Raw genomic sequence first — 13,440 nt, 5'->3', positions numbered from 1 at the left:
GTGAGGTTGTCATTTTCTGGCAAGTCTGCATCTGGGCCAACTGAGACCACATAGTTTGAGGAATGTTTTTTCCAAAAATTGTGTAGAACGCAGCAGGCAAGCACTATATGATTTTGTTTATATTCCGCCATGTGGATTGGCATCAAAAATAGGCGGAACCGACTCTTCTGGCCAGCTGGAAATTAAAGATCCTCTGATTCGGGGTGAGGGTCCTCATCGGGAAAGGCCGCATCAGATGGTTTGACAGAGGTTAGACAACGCCTCATCTGTGACGAAAATGAACGGGAGTCCTTCCAGATTCTCCTCTGGAGGTGGCAAGCCCAGACTGCCACTCTGGAGACGCCAGTAGAATTTCGTCCATGCGAACACTCCACCATCCGACATCCGGCCATTTTGCCCCACGTCCACATACAAGAAGTCATAGTCGCTGACACTACCGCCAACATCACGATACTATTAAACCCCTTGTAATTATAATGGTAGGACCCCGAGTTGGGGGGTGGGACGATGTGGACATGTTTCCCATTAATTGCACCTCCACAATTGGGAAAGTCCCAACGGCTGGCAAAGTGGGAGGCCACAGTTTGCCATTCCTGTGGCGTTGAAGGAAACTGTGGAGTGAAACAAGAAAAAAAAATTGTAATTTTGCACATCAACATTGCAAGCAGATTAGACACAAACATTTTTGGACAGTATCAGTATAACATTTTGGGAAATTAGTATTTAAAGCCTAAAGTATAAGGTCCCCTTATCAGAGTCATCACCCCCCCCCATCTGATGGGCCCTTGCCATAAATGAGGGGGGGGGGTGTTTTGGGGGGTTCCTAATGAGTTTGGCCCAACCAAAAAAATAAATCTGTCACTCTGCATGAATTTAAGCACACACATAACATTTGTACACATTTTAGGGGGTGTTTAGGGAAAGCAATACTATGGAGCTGACAAAATACATTGCTAAGTGACTAGACTATAGTTTTATGGGCCCACAAGAGCATGCTGGGGAAGTTAGTGAAGGCAAATATGCATGAAGGACAAAAAAGGAACTTGAAAAGCTTCCAGCATGCATGAGGACAAAGGGGCACAGCATATCAATTAGAACATATTGCAATGATGGTAATTAGGGAATGAGGAAAGAAATCCAATACATTAGCAATCATTAAATACATAGAATGTGATGTTATAGGAGAAAACTTACCTTCATATAGTCCTTCTGCAGGACCTGAATGATGGCAGAACAGGTCTCTGGAATAATGATCCCCAGAGCCTGGGGGGAGATGCTTGTTGAGGTCCTGAAGGCTTCTCCCTGTCACCAAGTAGTGCAACGTGGCGATGAGCCTCTGCTACGGAGGGATGGCTTGCGGCATGCAGGTATCCTGCCTGCTGATATAAGGGGACAGCAAAGCCAGCAGACGGTGAAAAATGGGGTCCGTCATCCGGAGATAATTCCTGAAATCATCAGGATTATTCTCCCAGATCTCACGAAGCAAAGGCATGTGCGAGAACTGGTCACGTTGGCGCAACAAATTCTTGGTCCACAAACTCCTCCTCGTCCTGTTCACGGGCCGGGCTTGTGTCAAAGCTAAAAGCCCAACACCAAGCCCCTGCACAGCACAAACTCTATGACGAGTACGTACACGAAACATGGCTTAAAACGGTCGGCTGGTCAGAACGGACAACAGAAAGCACCGATAAACAGCAATGCCTGAAAGAACAACCTGAAAACCAGAAACTAGCAGACAATAAGCAATGAAAATCAAAGCGTACTATACCAAGATATAGTCCACAATGAGCAACAAATGCTAACTGACTACACGCACTGATAAGCAGATATGCACCGACAAGCACAAACTGAAGAGCAGTAATGAACTGAAGCACAAATCTGAAAGCGCAAATAGTCTCTCACCAAACTTCTACTAACACGCGATAAACACGAGATCAGCAGAAGGAGCTCAAAGGGTGCCGGACGTGGTGCTGAACTTCCCTTTTCTTGTCCCGTCATACGCTGCTTACATCACTGCGTTCTTGGCAACCGGAAATTCCTACAACTCAGTCCGACCGTGTGTATGCAACACCACTTCCGGACCACTTCCGGACTAAATCTGTCGGAATTTATCTGACGGATTTGGTTGCCGGAATGTCCAACCGTGGTACGGGGACTTACACTCTCTAGGCTAATCACAAAAAAGTGTTAAAAATGTTAAGAGGTGTCTACAGCATTTACAAGTTTATCATAGTGATGAACCACTGGGAATGCGACTGAGGTGGGAACAGGAAAGCTTTGTAACTACTCAGAAACGTTAGAGTCTTGACAGTTCAGAATGGCCAGTCCTCAAATATGTAGGAAACTGCTGCTGTAGTATGTGACTATATATTTATCAGCAGGATCAACTTTTATCAGAAGGGGGTATGTTTGTACAGGTCTTGAATAATACACAAATGTCAGTTCACAAAGATTATCAAGTGGGTTGTCACTCATTAAAATATTGTTATTTGTATAGGTGTCATTTACATCCTCTGGATTCACATTTTAGTGAGTGACTGACCTGAAACAAGTATGTGACTTTAATATGGGAACTCCTAATCTGGAAGCACGCTCCAGGTCAATACTGTACTGGGGTTTAGGAAAGGCAAATAGGTTGTTCACTTTGCAAGGCATGTTGCACTTTGCGAGGCATTTGTCCCAGAGCTCAGTCAATGTGCTTAAGGTTTCACTTTGCAAAGAATGACCAGTCACATGCAAGAAAAAAAAAAAAAGCTTGTACATGACTGGATGATGGACGTCAACAGAGTTTCACCTCGTTCAATAAGCTCTGGGGCAAATTCTCTATCAAAGTGCAATTTCCCTTGCAATGTGAACAGCCTGTTTGTCTTCAAAGTAGAATTCCAAGATAAACCTAATTAGTACTAAAAATGCAGCCCCTCAACACCTACGCTGACTAACCTTTATACAAAAGATGTATACACTCCGACTCAGTGGAGAGATGTGATCTGACTCCTTTATGTCAGCCAGTGGTGGATGCAAGGGAGAGGAGAGAGAACTAAACAATGGCTATTAAAGCCTGGAGTGGTGACGTCACTCTTAGACTCCTATGACCCACCCTTTGTCTGCTTTTCCTCCTTTCCCCTGCAGCTTCCACTGACTAACACAGATGAGCTGGTTCATGTAACCAGACCAAAATAGGTATAATAAGTGTATACATTTCTCTTACATAGGTTAGTCAGCATAGGTGTTAGCAGGGAGCATTTTTAACACTACTTAGGTTTATCCTGGAATTCTACTTTGATAAATCAACCCAACTTAAAGCAGAAGTATAGTCAAAGCTATTTTGGCTGTACTTCTACTATGGATCACAGAACTGCAGTTCGTTCGGCACTCCTGTGACTCGCTGACTGCTGACATCACAGAGCCGGTCCAGGCTCTGAAAAGATCCCAACCAAATAGTTGGGATCTATGCAGATGTCTCAACCGGTAGCTGGCTCAGCCTCTCAGCAAGCTGCTGAAAGCATGAGCCAGCTGCTACTCCCCTTGTACAGCCCAGCACTCCAGTGAGCCTTGGAGGGCAGAGAAGAGGGCCAGTGACTGACAGGTACCAGCTCTCTGCAGACTGAAGACTGAGAGCTGAGCGATCAGTGCTCTTTGATCGCTCAGTTCTCAGTCTGAGAGCCGGTGGGGGATCGATGCTGCAGCCATCTAGGTGAGTATGAATATCTGTTTGTTTTTAAAGCCATACTTCTCTTTTAAATGGTAGGGTCAAAGAACCTGCAGGCCTCTGATACCTTCTAAATGAGTTAGCAACGTCAGGGGTTCCATTTTCTTTAATTGTGGCTTACTAGGGGCCTTTCACTAAGTAAATACAGATCCTTTCCAATTAAATTGGCCCAGTGGTATAGTGGGTAGCAATCTTGCCTAGCAGTAAAAAGGGTTGCAGGTTTGTATCCCAACCATGACACTACCTGCCTGGAGTTTGCAGATTCTCCCTGTGACTCTGTGGGTGACCTCTGGTTTCCTCCCGCACTCCAAAGACATGCTGATAGGTTAATTGTCCCTAGTATATGAATGAGAGTTAGGGACCTTGGATTGTGGGCTCCTTGAGGGTAGGGAGTGATGTATGTGTGGAGTGCTGTGTAAATGTATGGTGCTATTGGGTCCCTAAATAAAAATAATAATAGATGAGCATCTTAATGAGATACAATGTATAGGAATATGGACAATTGTAGACTCACACTGGATGAACTGGTGTCTTTATTCAACCTTACTTACTATGTAAATCCAATTATTTGACCTCAATTGCCTCTAAGCTTTTTTTAGCTGAGTCGAGTATATATAAAAATAACCTATAACTCACCAAGTGTAAGCTTTAGTAGTAGTAGTAGTAGCAGTAGTAGTGTTGTTTCACTGTGAGCTGCAATAACTAAATTAAAATCCATACTGACCAGTCCTCAATGAACTCATCATACTTCCACAATCTTTCTGAAAACAATGACATGTCAGGAACTCCACGTTGTAAAGCTGATCTAAAGTTCAGCAGGCATAGAGTCATAACTTAGAGTCCAATATAAAGGGCAGACTGTATCATCGGTATCAACATCAATCCCAAGCACCAGGCTACAGGTAAGGGGAAAGGAAGACTAGTCCTATTACACAGGTGTAAATCTCATCTCAGTTCAGAATTAAATTGGGGGGGGGGGGGGGGGGTGCATTATTCATTATTTTATTACTGCATTATTCTACTTGTTTAGTATCTAGTTACACTCTTTTCTGAATATCAAACTATTTTTATATTGTACCATTAATACACATGTTCACATTTTACTTTACTAGTTCTGACTCTTATCTCCCAGAGATACATAACAGCAAACTTTGGGTTTTGTAACACTGGTTTCTGCATCCTAAAAATTATGCTAGACTATTGAAGAGGGTAACATAAAATAAGGTTAGCTTGTATACAGCTTAGAGCCATTATTTCATTGTATAATACAAATATTAATTGTCTGACATTGCGGATCATGTGTAAGGGGCTTTTAGAGCCATTATTTCATTGTATATAATATACACACAATCCTCAATTGTCTGACATTGCTATTTTTCTTTATATAGATTTCAGTTACTGGGGATCATTTGACTGTCTCTTCTTGACCTCCTCAATCATTCAACATGTTGGTAAAAGTTGCAGCACTCGCACTTCTTGTGTGCGCAGTCACAGGTCAGTAAAATCAGTATGTGACCAGGGTCATTTCTTTGAGAAGACAATGTAAAATCTTATCTAAGATAGCACATTTTAGGTGAAGCATGAGATGATATCTTCATCTAATGGCATCTATCCTTCTGTATACACCAGTAATATAATTTATCACATTGTTTCCATAGTGTTTACTCTGGTACATATGGTCACAATTAAAAGGGGATAGATTTTACTACAGGGTAAGGATCTACTCCTCATGGGTGGGGCTAGTAGCAGAAATACTTGGCAGCACTTTAGAAAGAAACACTCCTGATGCACAGGCCCACACACCCAATATCTGTAACTATAAGCTGAAAAAGCAAAACTGATCTGTACTGTTGTTACCTAGTGATAGTAATAAAACTCCAGTGTATATACCGTACTTATTTTTTCCTAAAGACTCCATTTCCACTACAGGACAATTTCTACAGCTGTGGAATAGAGGGTGCAAATAGGTCAGTGGGGGCCTTCCGACAATATCTATATAGAGAGGTTTTCTCAAAACTGGGATTACTGGAAGCCTTCACATACAAGTAAACTGCATGTAGAGAAGTGCTGATCTTACTACATGGTGAACAATAGAGTTTAAAGCCCAGATTAATTGAACCACAGGTTTCTGTGCCTCAGCACTAATAACTACCTCTGTACTTCTAATGCTGATTATTTTATACATTTACATGCATTAAACAATCTTCTGGCCCCCTTTTAAGATGTTTATAGTGCAGTGACCTATAACAATCAGTCTCTGTATAATATATAAATATAAAATGTGATGGTTTTTAATGAGCTACTGCACCTAAAACCAGATCTAACGTTCTATGTCTGATGGGTTCTTCTCTCCGTTAGGATCTCAGGCAGAAGTCAGTACTGACCAGGTATCCGATGCTTTCTGGAGATATTTCACTCAGCTGACCACTGGCACAAAGGACACTGTAGATCAGATCCAGCAATCTGACATCAGCAAACAGCTAAAGTAAGTGAAAATCACTGTAACAGCATCAAAGTCATAGTCAAAGTCAGTAGAACCTACTGGATAAGTTATTTTGGCTTTAAAAGACATAGTATTGTATCATCTCTTTACAAAAAAATTATAAACTACCTTGCCCATCAGCCTTTCCTGTTATATAGGGTTGCAAGGGATGTGACAAGTAGGGGTTTATCTGTGAAATCATTTTCCTTGTAATTTTATTGGGATACAATACTGTGGGTGACATGGTATGGGACTTGCCTTACTGCAAGCAACTGCTAGTGACAACAAATTTTGCAACAGCAATTTTGCCTCTGCTCGTATATCTAATGAACCTGTAAATGTTCTGTCCTCTAAGAAGTGAATCTTTGCCCAGCTTAGGATAGCCAAGTTAAATGCTTAATTATTATCATTTCTTTTATTTATTATTCATTCATTTATCATATACTTCTTTCACTAAACCTTAATTCCATAATTGTTTTCGAAATATTGATCTATTACAAATATAATGATCTACATTTCTAGGTGCTGCTTTACATTATAAGTTCCGTGTTGTCTGTATATTAGGGCTGTTACTGATTAAAATGTTCATGTTCGATTAATCATTTTTTTAAATCGATTAATCAACTAATTTTGATTAATTAATTATAATGCACATACAGATCCAACTACTTTTAGCTGATCTCCTTGCATTACAACTCTGCATTAGTCAGTGGTAAATGTGGTATACACTATTTACAATCACCCGACACTAGTTTCTACAATCCATGACTTAAAGCGGGAGTCCGCCGGGAGTCCGCCGGGACTCCGCGTTTTTTTTTTTTTAAAGTCAGCAGCTACAAATACTGCAGCTGCTGACTTTTAAAATAGTGACACTTACCTGTCCAGCGCGCCCGCGATGTCGGCACCCGAAGCCGATCTCTAGATCGACACTCGAGTGCTGCCGCCGCCATCTTGGGTATGGGAATCAGGAAATGGAGCCTTTCGGCTTCATTTCCCGGTTCCCTACTGCGCATGCGCGAGCCGCGCTGCGCAATGAGGACGGTCCCCCGCTGCCTCTGGGATCTGTGTGTTTCCCAGCAGGCAGCGGGGCACTTGCGGAAGGGGGCGGGCACTTGCGGAAAGGGACGTAATGTACGCCCCTTTCCGCAGAGAGCTAGCCCGGAAGTGGGTGCAGTTACCTGGATTATGAGCGGAAGGTCCATTTTAGGGTGGACCTCCGCTTTAACTTCACAGTTCACACAAGTACGTTTTAAATTCAAAATGTAGCACTGACGTAAGTATTTTTTTTCCAAAGTAGCATGACAATCCCTCCACCTCCGGTCTAACTAATCACTCTCACCTTATGGCATGGACCCCTGTGCAAACAGGTGGTCATGCAAGTGAGTATCAAAAGGGTTAACACGGACCATAAACTTCTCTCACGTCTCCTTAGATCTCAGCAAGGACACCAGGTCATGGGTAGAAAGAAAAGATCTAAGTGCTCACCTCTTAAGTATAAGATTTAATTTTTGTGTTCAAACACAAACTACTCACATAAAGATGATAAAAACACAGCATGTATAGCCAACAATCGTGTTAGTTCCGTAGGGCAGCAGCGGGTGATGTCATGCGTAGCTCCTCCCCGTACGTATTATGTTCAATCAGAACTTTGACATCACCGGACTCCTCACCCTTTCCTTTGTTAGCAGAAGGAGGCACTTGGGGAAGGGAGGAGGAGTCCAGTGACGTTGATGTCTGTGACGTCACCGGATCTCCGACGGAACTCCCTGAAGCCGGCGGAGAGGTGAGTACCAATCAAAAAGAATTTTGATTGATCAAAAAAAATTAATTGATTAATCGAGGAATTAACCTTTATTTTTTACAACCCTACTGTATATTAATTCTGAATTTCACACTTTATAGAAACGACTACAACATTTTTATATTTTTTATCTCTGCAACGTTAAAACACATAGGTGATCAGCACTCAACAGGCTTGTGTAATGAATGGCTGGCTTCTGTTTTTTTTTCAAATTGTAATAATTTTTTATTAGAATCATAACATATAAATGCATAGCATAGCAGGTAAATCTACATAAATGTTGCACAAGTAGGCACATCACAACTATAATGAAGTTTCAATTAAGTTGTCTACTCAATGGAGTTGATTTACTGAAGGCAAATAGGCTGTTCACTTTGCAGTGAAAGCTGTACTTTGCAAGGGAATTTTATTCTGAGCTTAGTCACTGTAGTGAAGTTTTACTTTGGAAAGAATACCTGATCCCATGCCAGGAAAAAAAAAAAACAGCATTTTTGCTTGCATATAGTTACATAGTTAGTCAGGTTGAAAAAAGACACAAGTTCATCCAGTTCAACCAAAAAAAAAAACCATACAATCCCATATACACAATCCTTCACCCAGAGTTGATCCAGAGGAAGGCAAAAAAAACCCAGTAAAACATGATCCAATTTGCTACAGCAGGGGAAGAAATTCCTTTCTGATCCCCCGAGAGGCAATTGGATCTTCCCTGGATCAACTTTACTTATAAATGTTAATATCCAGTTATATTATGTACGTTAATCACTTCAACCCCGGAAGGATTTGCCCCCTTCTTGACCAGAGCACTTTTTGTGTTTCAGCGTTGATTTAACTGACAATTGCGCGATCGTGCAACGTTGTACCCAAACAAAATTGACGCCTTTTTTTCCCACAAATAGACATTTCTTTTGGTGGTATCTGCGGTTTTTGTTTTTTTACGTTATAAACAAAAAAGAGTGACAATTTTGAAAAAAAAACAATATTTTTTATTTTTTGCTAGAATAATTATCCCCCAAAAAATCTATAAAAAACAAATTGTTTTCCTCAGTTTAGGCTGATAAGTATTTTACTACAGATCTGTGGTAAAAAAAAATCACAATAAGCGTATATTGAATGGTTTGCACAAAATTTATAGCATCTACAAAATAGGGGATAGTTTTATAGCATTTTTATAATTTTGTTTTTATTAGTAATGGCGGGGAGCTGCAATTTTTATCGTGACTGCGACATTATGGCTGACACATCGAACGCTTTTGACACTATTTTGGGACCATTGTCATTTATACACTGATCAATGCTATAAAAATGCACTGATTACTGTCTAAATGACACTGGCAGTGAAGGGGTTAACCACTAGGGGGCGATGAAGGGGTTAAGTGTGTCCTAGGGAGTGATACTAACTGTGGGGGGGATGGGCTTCAACATCTTGGTGACAGAGAGCAGTGATCTCTGTCATGACACTAGGCAGAATGGGGAAATGCTTTGTTTACAAAGGCATCTCCCCGTTCTACCTCTCTATGACACAATCGCGGATACCAGGCAGACATCGAGTCTGTGGGACCTGTGGTCATGGTCACGGGGCCCACCCGTGTCATTCTGCCGATGTATATCTTCGTGCAGCAGTCAGCAAGTGGTTAAGGAAAGAATCCAGGCCTTTTTTAAAGCAATCTACTGAGCTGGCCAGAACCACTTCTGGAGGGAATATATTCCACATTTTCACAGCTCTTATTGTGAAGAAACCTTTCCTGTATTTGGAGATAAAATCTTTTTTGATTGGATGATGGAAATCAGCAGAGCTTCACCCCATTTGCTAAGCTCTGAGGTCAAATTCCCTTGCAATGTGCTACCTCCCTTGCAAAGTGAACAGTCTATTTGTCTTTAGTAATTCAACGGCAGTGTAATGTAAGCCTTCTTTGATCCCTCAAAGAAATGGGATATCTGTGAAACGTATGACAATATTAATTAATCGCATGTAGATTAAGAAAATGGTAGATAGCAGAGAAAGGTTAAAGATATACAGGAAGAAAAATAAATCAACCAACTAGGTGTCATCATTATTATAAATGTTGTAGCCTTCAGAAGCCTTTCAATATACCGTATGTATACCGAGTCACTGGTTTGGAACAAATATAAGGTTCAAGAGTTCTGACTTGACTCTGGTCTGCTTAATTAAACCAGCTCAGTGACTCAGATGATAATAACGTCTATGGCAGTCAAGCAACTAGCATTTTCACAAAAAGACCAGCAATGACTACCTCATAACGTACCGTAACTATAATGCTAATATACATCCTAAAATTTACCTAATGCCCCAATGTTTGGGTTATTTGGATAGAATGGTAAGAGGTTAGGATGCCTGTGAATTTGTATATTGATATTTGTGTCCCTGTTAGGGACATTTACTCTATTTATTCTGGTGAAAACTGCCACTGGGACTAAAAGCAATGTGAAAATCCAAAACTCTGAGTTGTCAGAACAAGAGTAGGGGGAAATCTTCTACTGGAGACACTTGTTCCAAAGATAAAGGTTTCAGAGGGTATTTCTGTCACTTTACCCTCACTTCTTCTTGTCCCTCCAGGACACAAGTGAAGGGTAATCTACACAAAGAGGCACAGAAAAAATAAAATGTTTACCTTTAGATATACTTTAATGTCATTGATATTTTTTTTTATAAAATGTGTTAAAAACAATAGATGAAACAGTGGACACATTTGATTTAGGTAAATGTGGTATTTGATTGTTATGTTTCCACCCACAGTGTTTTAATTGAAGAAAACCTGAAGAGTGTAAATGTGTATGCAGGGGAATTACAGAAACAACTCATTCCTTTTGCCAAGCAGATACATGAGAAATTAACACAGGACGCAGAAAAACGAAAAGAACAAATTAAAACCGAGTTGGAGAGGCTGAAAGAGAAGATCTCCCCATATGCAGATGAGTTGCACAAGCACCTGAACAATAATGTCAAGGAACTTCAGATTAAACTGGCTCCATATGCAGAAGAGTTCCAAACCCAACTGGACAAAAATGCCCAGGAATTCAGCCAACAGATAAAGTCTGTGACCAATGACCTGGAAGCTAAGTTCAAAGAGAATGCAGACCATATACAGGCAACACTGGCTACATACTCACAAGAGTTTCAGGTCAAGGTAGATGAGAATATGGACCAATTGAGGAAGCAGGTGACACCTATCACAGAAAAAGTCAAAGAAAACATTGATCAGCAAATACAGGAGCTGTATAAAAGTCTGAATCCCTATGCAGAGGATGTTCAAGATGAGCTGCGAAAACAGATCCAGAACATGGAGTTTCAAATGAGAAAAAATGTGGCTGAGATGGAGAACAGAGCTCTGGAGCTAACGGTACAACTCCGAGAACAACTCTATCCTTATGCCAATGAGTTAAGAAACAAGGTTAATGGAGATATGGCAAATATCAAACAGATTCTGGAACCCTATCTGACCCAAGTAAACCAGCAAATTGACGAGAAAATTACAGAATTTAAAGGCACAATTACACCAGAAGTGGAAGCTCTTAACAAGGCTCTGGTGCAGAGAGTAGAGGACATGAAGAAGAAATTGGGAGAATACACTGTGACTATGCAAGATCAGGTGGAGTACCTAGAGAAAGATGTTCGGGACAAAATCCATGAATTCATAAATCAGGGTGTTTCTAATGAAAACTGAGTTTTCTTCAGTCAACCTCATTTTCTGAATAGAAATATCGGAAATAATATCTACACAGCACTACACACAAAATGTGCTGTTAATTAAATTCATCAAGAATCCCATAAAATATTTCAACAACTTTCCACTCTATACATTTCTCAGCACTATATGTAGCATGTATTTATAATGTTCTCCCGATTCTTCCTCAGTATTATTTGCCTAACACATTATCTGTAGCTTTTCAAGGAATACTGAACTGTACTTACCAAAATTACCATAGTTTAGCACATTACTGATGCTGAAATTCAACTTGTGAGTGCCAACATTCTCTGAAATAAAATATGAAACAAATTACGTTAAAGGGAACCCCAGTTACCAACAATGAAGAGATTTTTTTTAAAAAACAATGGCCAGGATTCACAATGATTCCTTTTTATAGATTGCATTAAACATCTGAATGCAGTTTTGTAAAAAAAAAAAAAAAAAAGAAAAGCACTATAAAGATGTATAGAAAATGGTTCCTTTCTGCTTTTAATGTTTAATATATATATATATATATATATATATATATATATATATATATATATATATATAGAAGGCAACATGATTGATAGTATTCAAAATGTAACTGTGCAATGTGTTACAAAGTCTATTAAATAAAAAGCAACTTATCAATGCAAAATTTTTACTTGTTCTACTTTTTGTTGAAGTGCTTGTAAACAATCACCTTGTAAAACAACCCATTCAATTGAAGATAGAAATAAAAGGCAAAACATTTTTGTATAGATATAAAAATACATTATAAATACAGTTTTTTCTCCCTTTTTCGTAAGGGATCACATTCTCTCTGTTCTCAGCTGCACAAGAGCTGGGGGAGGAAAAGCAGCAGCACACTGAACTTCCCAGTGAATGGCTGTGCAGTGGGGGCCTGTCATGACAAGTCTCATCATTGGAGGAGAATACACTGATTTCCCAGCAGAGCTAGAGAACTGACAATGGTGTGCTCTCCTGCTTAGTGTGGTCAGTTTTTTAAATTAGGAAAGCAGAGGGACTGGAAGGATCACCCGGGATTTCACACATAAGAAGCAATACAAAGGGAACAGGAGACTTTCTCATTTAAGTACATAGTACAGCAGGCACATATCAGAAATATGACGTTTTGGGGTAACAAACGCTTTAATTACATATCTGTTGAGTTTTATAAAGCTTACTGAATAAAAAATTGGAATGGATATGAAAAGGGGTATAAAATGGACAGGGAGGGAGATAGTGGGCATACATATGCATGAAATAATCTGGTATACATATATGCTTTAAACAATAACAATAATAACAATTTGCTCCTAAGAAAAAGCAAAAACTTATTGAACAACAACAAGAACACCTGGGTTTTAGAATACAAACTTTTGGATATTGAGGGGGAACATAGGTAATTCTATAATATATTTAAAGTAAACTATACATGCAGTAATAAGCAATAATAGAGTATATAGCACTTTTTCTCATTGTATTATTTATTATAAAGTGTGTATGTGTATTCCCGTTTATTTATGACATAGTGTATAGGTCTTCCCAAAATGTAAACTATTTGTTCACCCTTGGCCTTGAGACTTAAAGTATTACTTTATCTTTATCCTTTTCTCAGCATACAATGTTTTAACTGTCATATGTCATATGTTTGAAATTTCTATGTAACTTTTTTCTATATGCACAAAAAATGAATTTTTTCATAAAAAACCTTTATTGCCTTAAAAATCCCACAGTAGAGGTTTTTCTTATTGTT

General features: G+C 39.6%; 1 protein-coding gene across 1 annotated transcript; it reads left to right on the top strand.

The window, feature by feature from the left end:
* Positions 1-4,560: 4,560 nt before the first annotated feature.
* LOC143933871 (uncharacterized) lies at positions 4,561-12,023 on the top strand. The gene is made up of 4 exons (XM_077456966.1): positions 4,561-4,611; positions 5,098-5,203; positions 6,068-6,194; positions 10,748-12,023. Exons 2-4 carry the CDS (start codon positions 5,155-5,157, stop codon positions 11,673-11,675), a joined length of 1,104 nt encoding a protein of 367 aa, XP_077313092.1. The 5' UTR covers positions 4,561-4,611; positions 5,098-5,154; the 3' UTR covers positions 11,676-12,023.
* Positions 12,024-13,440: the final 1,417 nt, after the last annotated feature.

Source organism: Lithobates pipiens, unplaced genomic scaffold (assembly GCF_037356315.1).
Source record: "Lithobates pipiens isolate NorthernLeopardFrog02 unplaced genomic scaffold, aLitPip1_a1.2 Scaffold_27, whole genome shotgun sequence".
Classification (NCBI taxonomy): domain Eukaryota; kingdom Metazoa; phylum Chordata; class Amphibia; order Anura; family Ranidae; genus Lithobates; species Lithobates pipiens.
Note: the sequence above shows the minus strand (reverse complement) of the source record. Positions and strands in the feature narration are given on the sequence as shown.

What these genes read in the sequence shown, in the direction of transcription:
- LOC143933871 (XM_077456966.1), top strand. Translation starts at nt 5,155, where the DNA reads ATGTTGGTAAAAGTTGCAGCACTCGCACTTCTTGTGTGCGCAGTCACA. An exon ending in TCTTGTGTGCGCAGTCACAG is followed by an intron (nt 5,204 to 6,067) that starts GTCAGTAAAATC and finishes TCTCTCCGTTAG; the next exon opens with GATCTCAGGCAGAAGTCAGT. An exon ending in GACATCAGCAAACAGCTAAA is followed by an intron (nt 6,195 to 10,747) that starts GTAAGTGAAAAT and finishes TTCCACCCACAG; the next exon opens with TGTTTTAATTGAAGAAAACC.